The following is a 12884-nucleotide window of genomic DNA, read 5'->3' on the forward strand; positions in this document are numbered from 1 at the left end:
ATGGACACAAGGAGTACAATCCCCCTGTCTGCCACCCCACGACAATTCATAATTTGATTGGTTGTAAGTCGCTTTGGGTTGCCTTGGGCAGGATAAAGTGACTAAAACTTTAATAAATACAATGACTATTATGGCATGCTGGTTTTGATACCCTATGGCGGGAAAGAATGGAGCGCTTAGGTTTTCCAGAGAAAAGGAAAAAGACTAGGGGATTGGGATAATATTGTGCAGTTAAAAAAATTGGTACCTTTCATTGTATCCAAGACAAAACATGATTCATCCTGAAAGTTCTGTATCATCTAAAATAGAAATGAAAAACCGAAATTTTTAGGGCTCCAGGCATTCTTCAAAAAGAACTGCGAATTCAAGCAATATGACCATCTAAATATTTCTCCTTCCTTTTAGCAATAGGGACTTCATTGAGAAAAGCAAGCCTCCTAGAGCACAATAATGTTGTCTCCTCCGGCTCCTACGAGGCTTAGTTTGGTCAGAATTGAGTATACACTTCCAGAGTTAATGCTAAATGAGACACCATAGCCGCTAGAGGACCATGAAAATTTGTGTCCAGGGCTTTTTAGACTCATCTACCCATGTACTATCTCAAACCAAAGGGGCGCATTGGTTGCCAGGTGTGAAATATCTTGGCATTATTTCCAGCTCTCCTACCCCACCAGTACCTACTTTGGTTTAACAGTATTTCACACACACACACACACACACACACACACACACACACACACACTTACTCAGCGGGGGTTTATTTTCCCCGTTTAAGCATGCTATTTGCTGTTTTGTTTTTCTGTAAGTCAATGGACAATTAAGTAGAGCTGTATAAAAGTGAAACTTCTTGCTTGCTCAGTCTACCCTGAAACTACAGGCGACAGACCTCACACTGTACGGTGACGGGAAAAGACATCCACTTCAAAGGAGTGGAGACGCTTTTAGAAGCAGAGCTGAGCCTGCGATGATACTTTAAACTCCCAAATCTGTTCCCAGTGTTTCAGCAGACTATTGGGTCCCTCTTACCTCATCACTGATGAGCACGTGTATCCCTGTGGGACCTTGCTTGTAGATCTGGCTGATCTGTTGAGAGGAAATGCTGAAGAGCTGGGCAATTTTCTCTGTCAGTTCCACAGCTGTCAGTTCTTCCAAGTAGATGGCATGGTACACTGAAGAAGTAAGAACAGTTGTCGGCAAGGAGCGCATTCTGTCAGGCAACAAGTTCAGCAGGAATTAGCCGTAGAGTAACCTATATTTAGAGTAGTGCTGTTTTCCCTTTATATATTTATATTAACCTACCTCATCCTCCTAAGACTCGGAGGCAATCAACAACAAATTCAGCTATACAGTATTCTCGGTAAGATTAAAAATTAATCCACACTCTTTTCTGGCCGCTAAAGCTTGCTTGAGCAAGTCTTATAATCCACTTCTTCCAGCAGAATCTGCCGCCTAAGAAACACGCCATGGACATTTCCACGAGGCCTACAAGTTTGTCATCAGCAGGAGGGCACCAGAATGGGGAAGGCTGGGCTGAAGATTGTACCCCTACTTATTTAGAGCTACCACAGCATTTCCTGGAACAGAAGTAAGTACTGCCATTGCGAGAACCTGTGGGTCCATCAGTCAAAAGAGGCACGTAGGCTTCTTTCCTGAAGCTCTCACCATAGAAAGTATTGTTGGCTGCATCCCCATCTTCATGCTTCTGCTGCTCCCTCAGTTGCTGCGACTCCTGGCAGACGTAGATGGTCAGTCTTGGCCGTACCATCCTTGGGAGAAAATAAGACATGAGCACTCCAGAGTTATCAGGGAATGTTTGAAGGACAGGGCCACGAAGAGTAAAGGAAAGAGAGGAATAATTTGATTAAGAAGCACTTCAACAGCGCTCACAAGTTGGTAAAATGTTTCACAACTATGCTTGGCCAATTTGGACATGTAGGGGGAGAAAGGCCATGTTACAGACCTCCTAGGTCTGTTCCAACTTCCCACTGGTGGAGAACGCATGCCTGCTCCACTCCCATCAAAAAGCATAAAGGACCCCTGACCATTAGGTCCGGTCATGACCGACTCTAGGGTTGCGGCGCTCATCTCACTTTATTGGCCGAGGGAGCCGATGTACAGCTTCCGGGTCATGTGGCCAGCAAGACTAAGCCGCTTCTAGCGAACCAGAGCAGCACACGGAAATGCCATTTACCTTCCCACCAGAGCGGTACCTATTTATTTACTTGCACTTTGACATGCTTTTGAACTGCTAGGTTGGCAGGAGCTGGGACCGAGCAACAGGAGCTCACCCCGTCGTGGGGATTCAAACCACTGACCTTCTGATCAGCAAGTCCTAGGCTCTGTGGTTTAACCCACAGCGCCACCTGCGTCCCATCAAAAAGCATAGGACCGTACAAAAACCCACAAAAGGGGGCAGGGAGAAAGAAGACAATTTCATCTATATTGTGCCCTGCTCCTCATTGGAATCAGAGATGTGCAGTGGAGATGGCGCCATTTTTTCCAGTCTATTGCAACCAACCAGACTGCCCAATCCAGAGGGACTTTGCTTGGGGAAGTGAAACCCATGTATGCTGTTGCAGAAGGGTGGCTGAGGACGGATAGGCACTGAGCTGTCGTGCAGAGAGGCCTGTTGCAGTGTAGATAGCATTTTCTTCAATTGGGTAAAAAGAAAGAGTGGAGGTGGAGAAATAAAGAGAGGTGGGGTGCTGGTGAACAGGAAAGAGCACGTGCACTAAGAGGGGACAGAAAAGAGGAAAGAAGGTTCCACACAGGCTACATGGTACAGAAAGAAAAGGGAGCCCGAGAACACCTTAAAAATATACAAAATGTTTGCAGAAAGGGGAGCTTTTGCCTTAGCAGGGCAACTCTACATCTCACCCACTGCATCCCACCCCCAAACTCTACTATCTGAACAATCAGAATTGGTCCATTAACTCCATGGTATGATTTGCTATTAGCACAGCACCTTTTGCTGACCTTTGCCAGAAGCCTAACTCTTGTGGATTTGGGAGCTGGCCAGCATTTGCTTTCTTTACTTGAGGGACCAGCTAACAATCACTCAGGAAACAGCAGAGCATGTTAAGCCCTCTCCAGCTCAAGGGGTAAGGAGGAAAGACCAGAATCAAACAATTGCATATCTATTTCACAAAGGAAATAATGAAGCGAGACTTATTTAATGAAGGAGCCACGGAAGCGCTCTCATCCATCCATATCCAAACCACCTTAAAAGGAAGCAAAGATGTTTCTAGCCGAGTTCCAGTCTTGTACTATGTGCAATATATACTTCATATTCCTAGGTGCCCAAGAAACCAGGTATCTGCTTTGTGTCAGTCTGTCCTTAAGGCATCTGATCTTATAACAGGATACCCCTACAGTGTCCGAAGTTCCCATCCGTCTTACTGAGGCATGAGTTGTATATTAAGGATGAGCCTGGTAGCCACAGGCAGCAAGAAATTGCAAGCATGAAAAGGGGGTGGGTTGGGAGGAGAGATACAGCACGGTGCCTGTCCCACGTCTAAGAAGAACAAACGGGACTGCCAGGGAAGGGAAAGTACAGATAAGAGCAACTAATATGGTCAGGGGACAAGAGCAGTTCTCCTAATGGGAAATATAGGGCCTTTTTTGGTTTAGAAAAAAGGTGAGCAAGGAGGGAACATGATTTAAATGTCTAAAACTGCAGTATGTATACAGAGAAGCCTTTCTCTGTGTTGTAATACCAGAACCCAGTATCATATTCAGGGCAGACCAAAGAACTACATGCCACCTGGTTTTCAAGTGCCAAAACAAAATACAAAATATGGAAATCCTAAACTGGAGAAGCAGAAATTCCGCTGTACAGCATATTAAAAGCCCAAACCATTTAAAAGGAAGTCTAGATGATACATACCGTCCCTTCAAAGCATTGAAAAGTCTGATGCCATCTGCAGGGCCACATATCTGGATGACATCTTCCCTGGTTAATTTCAATAAATCTGCCCCTAGGATTGAAAAAAGAAAGACAGTTGGGAGGTAGCAAACATGTGTTTCAACATAGAGGACTTCATATTTCCACACAAATCCTTCTACATAATACCACCTGATGAAAGAGACGTCTGAGTTTCAAATTCAGTGAACACATATCTAGGGTGTCTGCTGCTGCTTTTAAGCAGGGCTCTCATCACTGAGGAAGGAAAGAGGCCCTAGATAGCCCACTTGCATATTTTTTTTTTTAAAGGATAAAGGAGGTGCATGATTTAGATAAATCTAGTGAGGTTTACACGGTGGTGGATTTCATTAAGGCTACACACACACAACTTAAATAGTACACTTTAGTCTGTTCAAAGAGGCTAGAGCTCGTTTTGGCTTCCATTAGCAGTGGCAAACTGTAAAGAGGTGTTTCCTACGGTCATGGTGGCAGGGGGAAAATGGACAGAATAGAAGATCCACAGGTCAAAGAGCTCCCAACCCCCAGAAGATGCTTCTAAGAAGCTTGCTTGAGGGCAGAATAAACTGTCTGAGGAATCAACAAGAAAGTTGATGGATTCCAAATGCCCCTTGTGATGTCGCAGAGCGGGGAGAGGTTTTTTCCACTACCTGAGAAGTTGGTGAAAAGCCGTGTGAAAGTTGAGAAGCGGTTCCGAATCAGCCATTGCTGAGCTTCTTGAGGTGTGGATGTCTGCAGGAGGTTCTACGAGAGAGGGAGGAAAACCTGATGCATCCTTGCAAGAGCAGCACAGGCAACTTACACGACTTGCAGCATGTCACCTGCAGTCTTTTGCACCCAAAGTAGGTCATTCATCACTCCTTATTAATTCAGTTTCTGGCCCAGCCCTCATCAGTTTCCTGATCCTAAGGCAGCTTATGATATCAGGTCAATAGTGTAAGACAAACAGAATAAAATAAAAAGTAACACAATGCAAATATACAAGATGACCTAATACAACAGACTGAAAGAACTACCTTCTCAAAGCTAGCCACACATTCAGTCCCATGAAGTGTTAGCCTGCTAACTCAGAGACAACCCCACTGTCTGACATTAGAGGAATGAAACACAAAATATGAATGAGACTTACATCTGTAATGGGAGCAGGAGGTTCAGGCTGGTGATTTGGAGACCCGTTTCTATTTTTAAAATAAGAAATGAAGAAGGAAGTTGGTCTTTGCTTTCCTCTGCTTGTCTTCAAATCAGCTGTGATTTGAATTGTTCCTCTAGCACAGGCGTGGCCAACAGGTAGATCGTGATCTACCGGTAGATCACTGGATGTCTGCGGTAGATCAGTGGCTCCCCCCAAAGAAGCTGAACAACTGTGGCTCCCCTAAAAAAAGCCAACTTTAGCTCCTCCCTGAAAAAACTCAACAACTTTGACCTGAACCCCCCAAAATGGGCCTTCCTCCTTCCTAAAAAAAGCTCAACCCCAAAAAAGGGGGTAAATCACTGCCAGTTTTTAACTCTGTGAGTAGATCGCAGTCTCTTGGGAGCTGGCCACCCCTGCTCTAGCATATTTAATCAAAGGGCTTGTGTGGACTCAGCAAAGCCTATCTTTTAACCATGGTGAAGGGGACCAGAGACAGGCCAAGGGACCCTGCAGTTCTCCTCCATTTCTTCCCTTGAGCCCAAAGTTTTCCACCGGCTTGAACAGTGTTAAAGGTAAAGGGACCCCTGACCATTAGGTCCAGTCGTGACCGACTCTGGGGTTGCGGCGCTCATCTCGCTTTATTGGCCGAGGGAGCCAGCGTACAGCTTCCAAGTCATGTGGCCAGCATGACTAAGCCGCTTCTGGTGAACCAGAGCAGCGCATGGAAACACCGTTTACCTTCCCGCCAGAGCGGTACCTATTTATCTACTTGCACTTTGACATGCTTTTGAACTGCTAGGTTGGCAGGAGCAGGGACCGAGGAACGGGAGCTCACCCCGTCGCGGGGATTCAAACTGCTGACCTTCTGATCAACAAGTCCTAGACTCTGTGGTTTAACCCACAGCACCACCCGTGTCCCTAACGCCACCCGTGAACAGTGTTAGAGCAACACTAAATTAACTTTGGATCCACTTTTAAGATGGAAGCCATATTAGGGTTATAAATAATTGAAGGTGATGGAGATGCAACCCTTAAATCAGGGTGGTTTGGTTTTTCATAATTTGGAAAGGGACATTGTAGGTAATCTAATCCAACCCCCTGCTTAGTTCATAATAGCTACAGCATGCAACTGGGAACCTTTGGTTCTCCAGATGTTGCCACTGGCCATGCTTACTGGGGCCGATGCGAGATGATGACGATGATTTCATTTATACTCTGCCCACTGGCTGGGTTTCCCCAGCCACTCCAGGCAGGTTAAAGGTAAAGGTACCCCTGCCCGTACGGGCCAGTCTTGACACTCTAGGGTTGTGCGCCCATCTCACTCAAGAGGCCGGGGGCCAGCGCTGTCCAGAGACACTTCCGGGTCACGTGGCCAGCGTGACATCGCTGCTCTGGCGAGCCAGAGCCGCACATGGAACGCCGTTTACCTTCCCACCAGTAAGCGGTCCCTATTTATCTACTTGCACCCGGGGGTGCTTTCGAACTGCTAGGTTGGCAGGCGCTGGGACTGAGCAACGGGAGCGCACCCTGCCGCGGGGATTCGAACCGCCGACCTTTCGATCGGCAAGCCCTAGGCGCTGAGGCTTTTACCCACAGCGCCATCCGCGTCCCAGGCAGGTTACAGCATATATAAAACATCAAACATTTGCAGCATCTAGAAGGTCAAGGGTTTCCCAAAGCGGATCTATAGCTATAGCATGCTCAGCCTTTGCTGGCCAGCGAATGGAGAAAGGGAAGGTGGAATTTGTACTCAGGAGGAAGAAGGAATGCAGGGGTGTTCAGCAGAGGGGTTGAAGCTCTTTGCCTTTCTACAAAGCAGTACAGCAGGAGAGAGAGAGAATTAGCAATCTCCCATTCTTGTCACAGTTTTGTCAGAAGCCACTTTCCCCCTATTTTAACACGAAAAGGCACAAGATGAAAACATGTCATTAATTTGCTCTGTCAGCTTGCAATCCTACAGGCTACTGATGCAGGTAAGTGACCAAAAATGTATTAGGAAAGGTAAATGGGCAAAAGCCAGAAAAAAAATTCAATGCCCAGACTTACCCTTCGCTAATGGAGAAACTGCTGTGGGAGCTGCTGAAGCCTGGGGATGGCACATTATTGACATATGTGATCTCAGGCCACGGAGAACACTGGAAGAGAAAATCCAATGGTGAGATATTCACAAGCATTGTGGTCCCGAACCTCAAAACTGCTTCCTGTGGAAGAAAGCATGCATGCCGTGTATTTCCTGTAGCATGTCAAGGATTTTAGCCTCTGTGCTTGTGGAAAATCACCTGGAATCATGTAAGAACATGTGGAAGAGATGTCTCAGCCAGCTAAAATACACTAGAGCAAATCTTTCAGTAGTGAGTGGGTAGGACACAAGAAATCCATCCTTCTTTCTTTCTCCATGTGTCAAATAAAGTAAAACCTCCATTTCCTTTACTGCTTCAGTCCTTGATAAGCAAAAAAAAAAAGCACACCTTGTTTCTTTGAGCACAACTGTAAGTGTTTACATAGTGTGGTTCTTTATTCTAGGTTGAAGCCACAACACACGCACAGCCCTGACTAAAATGATTGTTTCTTGAATGCTACAGGAGACATTTATTCAGAAATGTAGTCAAATGTTAAAGCTCACTGCTCCTCTATAATCCTAGCCATTCGTGAGGGATTAAGAAGAACTCAACTGAATTTGTTTTGTTTCTATGAAGATCATACATTTGAAGCTGCTATATTTGGAAGAACAACCTTTGCAGCTAGAGTCACATACTGTATGAGTTGGGATGATTTAAAAGTGGTATTTTTCCAACACACTTTCAACTCATCCTTACCATGGTGCATGGATTCATATCCATTAGTGACTTGGAGCCATGAGGTCAGGTGTGTAACAAAAACCTTACTCATGTGGTGCTTCATATACCGTATTTTTCGCTCCATTAGACGCACCTAGTTTTTAGAAGGGGAATGCAAGAAAAAATATATTTTTAAAGGGAGCGCTAAGCAGAGCCTGTATGCATCCCAGGCTCTGCTCGGCGCTCCCTCTCATGAGTCGCGTGGAGCGTGTGTGCAGCGCATGCAGGTTTTTACCCAGGAGGGAAAAGGGCAGCCCATCACTGAAAGGCCCCCATGCTCCACGTGGCTAGTAAAAGGGAGTGCAGCTCTTTGGGGTTTTTCCAGGAGGTGGGGAAGGGACTGAGGGGCTGCCCTCTGTCCCTTCCCCCACCTCCCACAAAAGCCATGTGCTCTTTAAAGGGTGCGTGGCTCCTGCGGGCTTCTCTCCTTGCGGAGGCTTCGCATGAAGCTAGAACAGCTAGAGGGAGCGCTGCGCAGCACTCCCTCAAGCTGTTCTGGCTTTGGGATAGCCCCGTGAAGCCTCCGCAGGGAATGAAGGCTCCCCGTGCCCTGCAGAGGCTTCACGTGACTAAGCCAGAAACTAGAACAGCTAGAGGGAGCGCTGCGCAGCTCTCCCTCTAGCTGTTCTGGCTTCTGGGATAGCCGTGCAGCCTGAATTCGCTCCATAAGATGCACACACATTTCCCCTTACTTTTTAGGAGGGGAAAAGTGTGTCTTATAGAACGAAAAATATGGTACTTGTCAGGTTAAAAGTGAATTGCTGGTATTTATATATGTAACACCTGCACATCAGGGATTGATGGCCTGGAGCATGTTGTAGCAGTGTCAACATTACATGCACAGCTACCACCTACTTTTATTTATTTGTGACATCGACCACACAGAAACCCATAGAGCTGCAGCTTTGGTTTTGTTGCTGTTTAAACAAACGTGACCAGAATCATGTGCCAGAGGCCACAGGACCAGGAACAGAAACTATTCCAAGGTATTAGCACGTACTCTTGCATCGTTTGGCACTTGCAGGACAACAATGGCTCTGAGCAAGTGTCCATTACTTTGGCCAGACAACGCCATTCAATCACACCTTTGCCATGTCTTGTACCTTGGTGCAAACATTCTAACACTTGGGTTTCCGAGTGAACTTTTGCAAGCATATTACCTGTAGGCAAGCCAGCCCACCCACCCGCACCAGCCTTTTAAATGGCTTTGTTCAAAAACAGAGGTTCTAGATACTACGACTCACATTGCGTGCCTTACCTCTGTAAGTATTGTAGTCTCATATGAAGGCTGATACTTTTCCTTCTCGTGAGGTGTTCGCTTCTCCATTTTCTCTCTGTCTGTCTTTTGCTTTCTGTCGGCTCCTTTGGGCTGGAAACCAACATGTTAGTGAAACCAGAAGATGGGATGTAGGGAAAGGAAGCACTAAGCCAAAGTTTTTTTCAGCTGATAAGGACAGCACTAGGTTTGTGTGTGAGTGTGTAATACATACATGCACACATAGTAATACATTTATGTGTACAAATGAAATGTTTCTCAGTGATCCTGGCAAGAGAACTAGACTGGCAACAGACCCACAAAGAGAAAAGTGAGCTGGTGGATGGGAGATACTCATTTCCCCTACAAGAGCTTAAAAGTTCATTCTGGAAATTCATGCAAACATGAAAAACCTGTTCTGCTGCTCCTCTTGCACTTTGAATTCTCTTGCTGAAGCCCTGCAGATTTTTATCTAGCTAAAACACCTATAAATCTGCCCGAATACCTATAGGTAGCAGTAATCAGAAGTGCTCACTTTGGGCAGGGATTATATACAAAAGCCTCGCTTTCCGGTATCCTCAAAGTTACTTGTGCTGTTCTGAGGGACTCTGGGCCAAACTAGATGTTATGGCTGTAGTCTCATTGTGGCCTCTGTTCAGTTACGTATAAAAACATGTAAGAAAATGAGGGGCAGCCCACCTTCAGGAAATTGTATCTTCACCTAAGCTCCAATATTAGAAGTGAATCTACAGAGAGGAGCTTTGGTGAGGGGAATGGGGGAAGAGGCTACAAAAAATAGTTGACATGGTGTGGAGTTTACCTCCCCTAACATGCACATAAAGCTTTTGCTCTGAAATAACATGTCCCCCTGCCCCCACAAAAAATGTTTCTGTGTGATTGAATGAGAGACAGGCTTGGATTTAAAGGAAAATGCATTTGCCACTTTCATGTCTCGTTTGGCTCTCAGAAATCATGTTCAGAAGATTGGAATTTCAAAATGGACTGAAGCCCTTTCCAGAGTTTCTCAAAGAAGGAAGCATGGCAACTTCTCTTGTAGGAAATAATCACATACTGCACACGTTTTAGGCTAATTCCACACATTTATTATCTGTAAGTTGGAGCTCTTGTATCACATGCCAATGGGAACTTTTGAGGGAGAGGAGATAAAAGGTTGATGTTGGCAAGAGTTCTCTGCCTCTACAGTGATTTTTGGCTCAGCTTTTCCTGGAGTAAATAGGTTTTCTACAGGATGACCTGGCCAATCAGCTAGGCCCTAAAACATCCACATAAGCAACTGCTCCAATCCAACACATTAATATTGGCTCCAATGCAGTTTAAGGAAAAGTTGTGTGCTAAACAGTTTTTGAGTGCAGCTATTCCTAATACTGTGCACTGTGCATATGCAGGCATAAACTGCGGTTTTAGTTTCCCCAAACATTCCTCTACTACTAAGTCCTCATCAAGGCCTGTTTATTCCTGAATAGCTCCCTTCAGAAATATCCAGTGCTATTTTGCCTCGGGTAAGCACAATAATATAACTGGTGTATATCACCAATAGCTTAATGCTAGGTCTCACAATGGGCCCATTGAACAAAAAAGGATGAGGATATGCCTGTTGCCTTTGAAGACAAGACTATGTCCTCCCCAGAGTCCTATTTAGAGAGTACATTCTCTGTGGCAGCCCCTAAGCTGTGGGTTTCCCTCCCACAGAGGTGCATCTGGCAGCTTCATGATACAACTTCATTATACAATGCTATAAAGCCACCTCTTAACTCTGGTCTTTGACACCCAAAATGTGTGTTTTCAGGACCCGCCCTATTCTGGGGACTGTAATTTGTCTTTCAAATATTATTATTTTTTTAAATCAAGTAACAAAACATACCCATGAACGAAATACAGAGCTTAGTAGCTGTTCAGAAAGGAAAATATCAGCTGATGGTTGATATTTTCAAATGGAGATGTCACATCATAAAGTTACATGTGTCAATTATAATTTGACTTAACTGTGTTTAATACTGAACTTTAAATTGTTGTAACCTGCCTGGGACCAGCTGGTGAAGGGCTGCAGGTGGTAAGGATACTAATACATTCCCCAGCATTAAAGTTCTTCTAAGAAAGTCAGGTTTTAGTTCACAGTTTGAGTAAAAACAGTGGGTGGAATGCACTGGATGGATTAAAAGACACACATACCTTGAAGACTTTGATCTGGCAGCTGGCAGAATGCAAGTGTTCAGTGTATTCCCCATTCTCATTCTCCTTAAATGTGTCAATCTGGACTCGGAATGGCACACCCTTCTCGCCACCATGCTTCCTCATAGTGAACTCTGTACTGATGCAGTGCACCTGTGAAGAGAAACAGACACAGAGATGCTCCAGGCTGAAGGCTTGCTGCTTGTACAACAAAGGTGCACATGAACAGTTTAACCATTACTCCAGGAAAGTGATAGCGTAGGATACCAGCTAGTCTGGGGACTCCATTTCCAATAGCAATTCCATTTCCTCTTGAGCACAGGAAGGAGTACATCCTGCTCTCTGGCTTTTAATCAAACCGGGGGCAGGGGGCCTCAGCGGCCAGGCCAGAAGAAGCAACGAAACGATATTGTGCTCTGCAATTCAGCACAATTGAAATCTGTAATTTCTCTACAGAAGTATGCATGCAAGAAAGAAAGAAAGAGGTAACCTGTCAATGGAAAATGCTAGCAGAGGAGAATAGGGATTATGGATCGGTCTGTGGGAGCCTAGAATATGGAGAAAACCAAAGTTACTGATTGCTTTTCAAATTATATTCCAAGGTTTATGTTTGCTCCCAAGTTATCTCTCAGCAAGATCTGTAAACTGCAATCACACCCAGCAGGCATTTCCTAGTCAGGGCTGATCTCTTACGCTGGGAGCACATGGCAGAGCCCCTCCCTCTCCCCCCTTGGGTGTATGCTCTCCTCTTCTGAGCACCAACTGCATCAAGTTGAACTAACTGCAGTGAGAAGCTACCTACTAACCACAGCTTACAGTGAAAAGGGAAGAGAATTTGATCAGAAGTGAAGAGCAGCAAGCCCAAGGAGGAAGGATATTCTCCCAGTATCGTAATATTTTTTGATCTTGTAATCATAGTTAAACCTGCACCAAGCCCACAGAGCTGAAAAGGCGTGTTGTGGGGTCCAAAGAAAACAGCCTGGGTTTTCCTTTTCCTGGATGCTCTTAATACAGTGGTGCCCCGCAAGACGAATGCCTCGCAAGACGGAAAACCCGCTAGACGAAAGGGTTTTCCGTTTTCAGAGGTGCTTCGCAGGACGAATTTCTCTATGGGCTTGCTTCGCAAGACGAAAATGTCTTGCGATTCTTGAGAGTTTTTTCCGCTCCCCACCCCCTTTTTCTAAGGCGCTAAGCTGCTAATAGCCTTTTAGCAGCTAATCCGCTAATCCCTTAAGCCTTTAATAGCCGCTAATAGCCGCTAAACCGCTAATAGCGCTAATCCGCTAATAGGGTTGCTTCGCAAGACGAAAAAACCGCTAGACGAAGAGACTCACAGAACGGATTAATTTCGTCTTGCGAGGCACCACTGTACTTGAATAGGCTAATGCTTCCACTCAGTACAACTGAAAGTCTTATTCTGAAGGGAGAAGATATGGCTTAATGTAAGAGGTAGCCAATACTCTCCATATGCTGTTGAACTCCAACTGCCATCAGTCCCAGCCAGAATGGCCAATGGTCAAGGGAACTGTAGTCCCAGCAACATCCAGA

At 45.4% G+C, this 12884-nt stretch overlaps 1 protein-coding gene across 1 annotated transcript in view; it reads right to left on the bottom strand.

Annotated features, from left to right (window-relative positions):
* Positions 1-12884, bottom strand: part of TFCP2 (transcription factor CP2) — a 39235-nt gene that overhangs the window by 1628 nt on the left and 24723 nt on the right. The window contains exons 6-14 of the mRNA XM_083427670.1: positions 11337-11489; positions 9150-9260; positions 7101-7189; positions 5052-5100; positions 4573-4666; positions 3887-3977; positions 1663-1766; positions 1027-1169; positions 248-299 (exon numbers count right to left, since the gene is read on the bottom strand). Of these exons, the coding sequence (XP_083283796.1) occupies positions 248-299; positions 1027-1169; positions 1663-1766; positions 3887-3977; positions 4573-4666; positions 5052-5100; positions 7101-7189; positions 9150-9260; positions 11337-11489 (886 nt within the window). The remainder of the gene's footprint in view (positions 1-247; positions 300-1026; positions 1170-1662; positions 1767-3886; positions 3978-4572; positions 4667-5051; positions 5101-7100; positions 7190-9149; positions 9261-11336; positions 11490-12884) is intronic.

This window comes from Podarcis tiliguerta, assembly GCF_965153285.1.
Source record: "Podarcis tiliguerta genome assembly, chromosome: 2".
Classification (NCBI taxonomy): domain Eukaryota; kingdom Metazoa; phylum Chordata; class Lepidosauria; order Squamata; family Lacertidae; genus Podarcis; species Podarcis tiliguerta.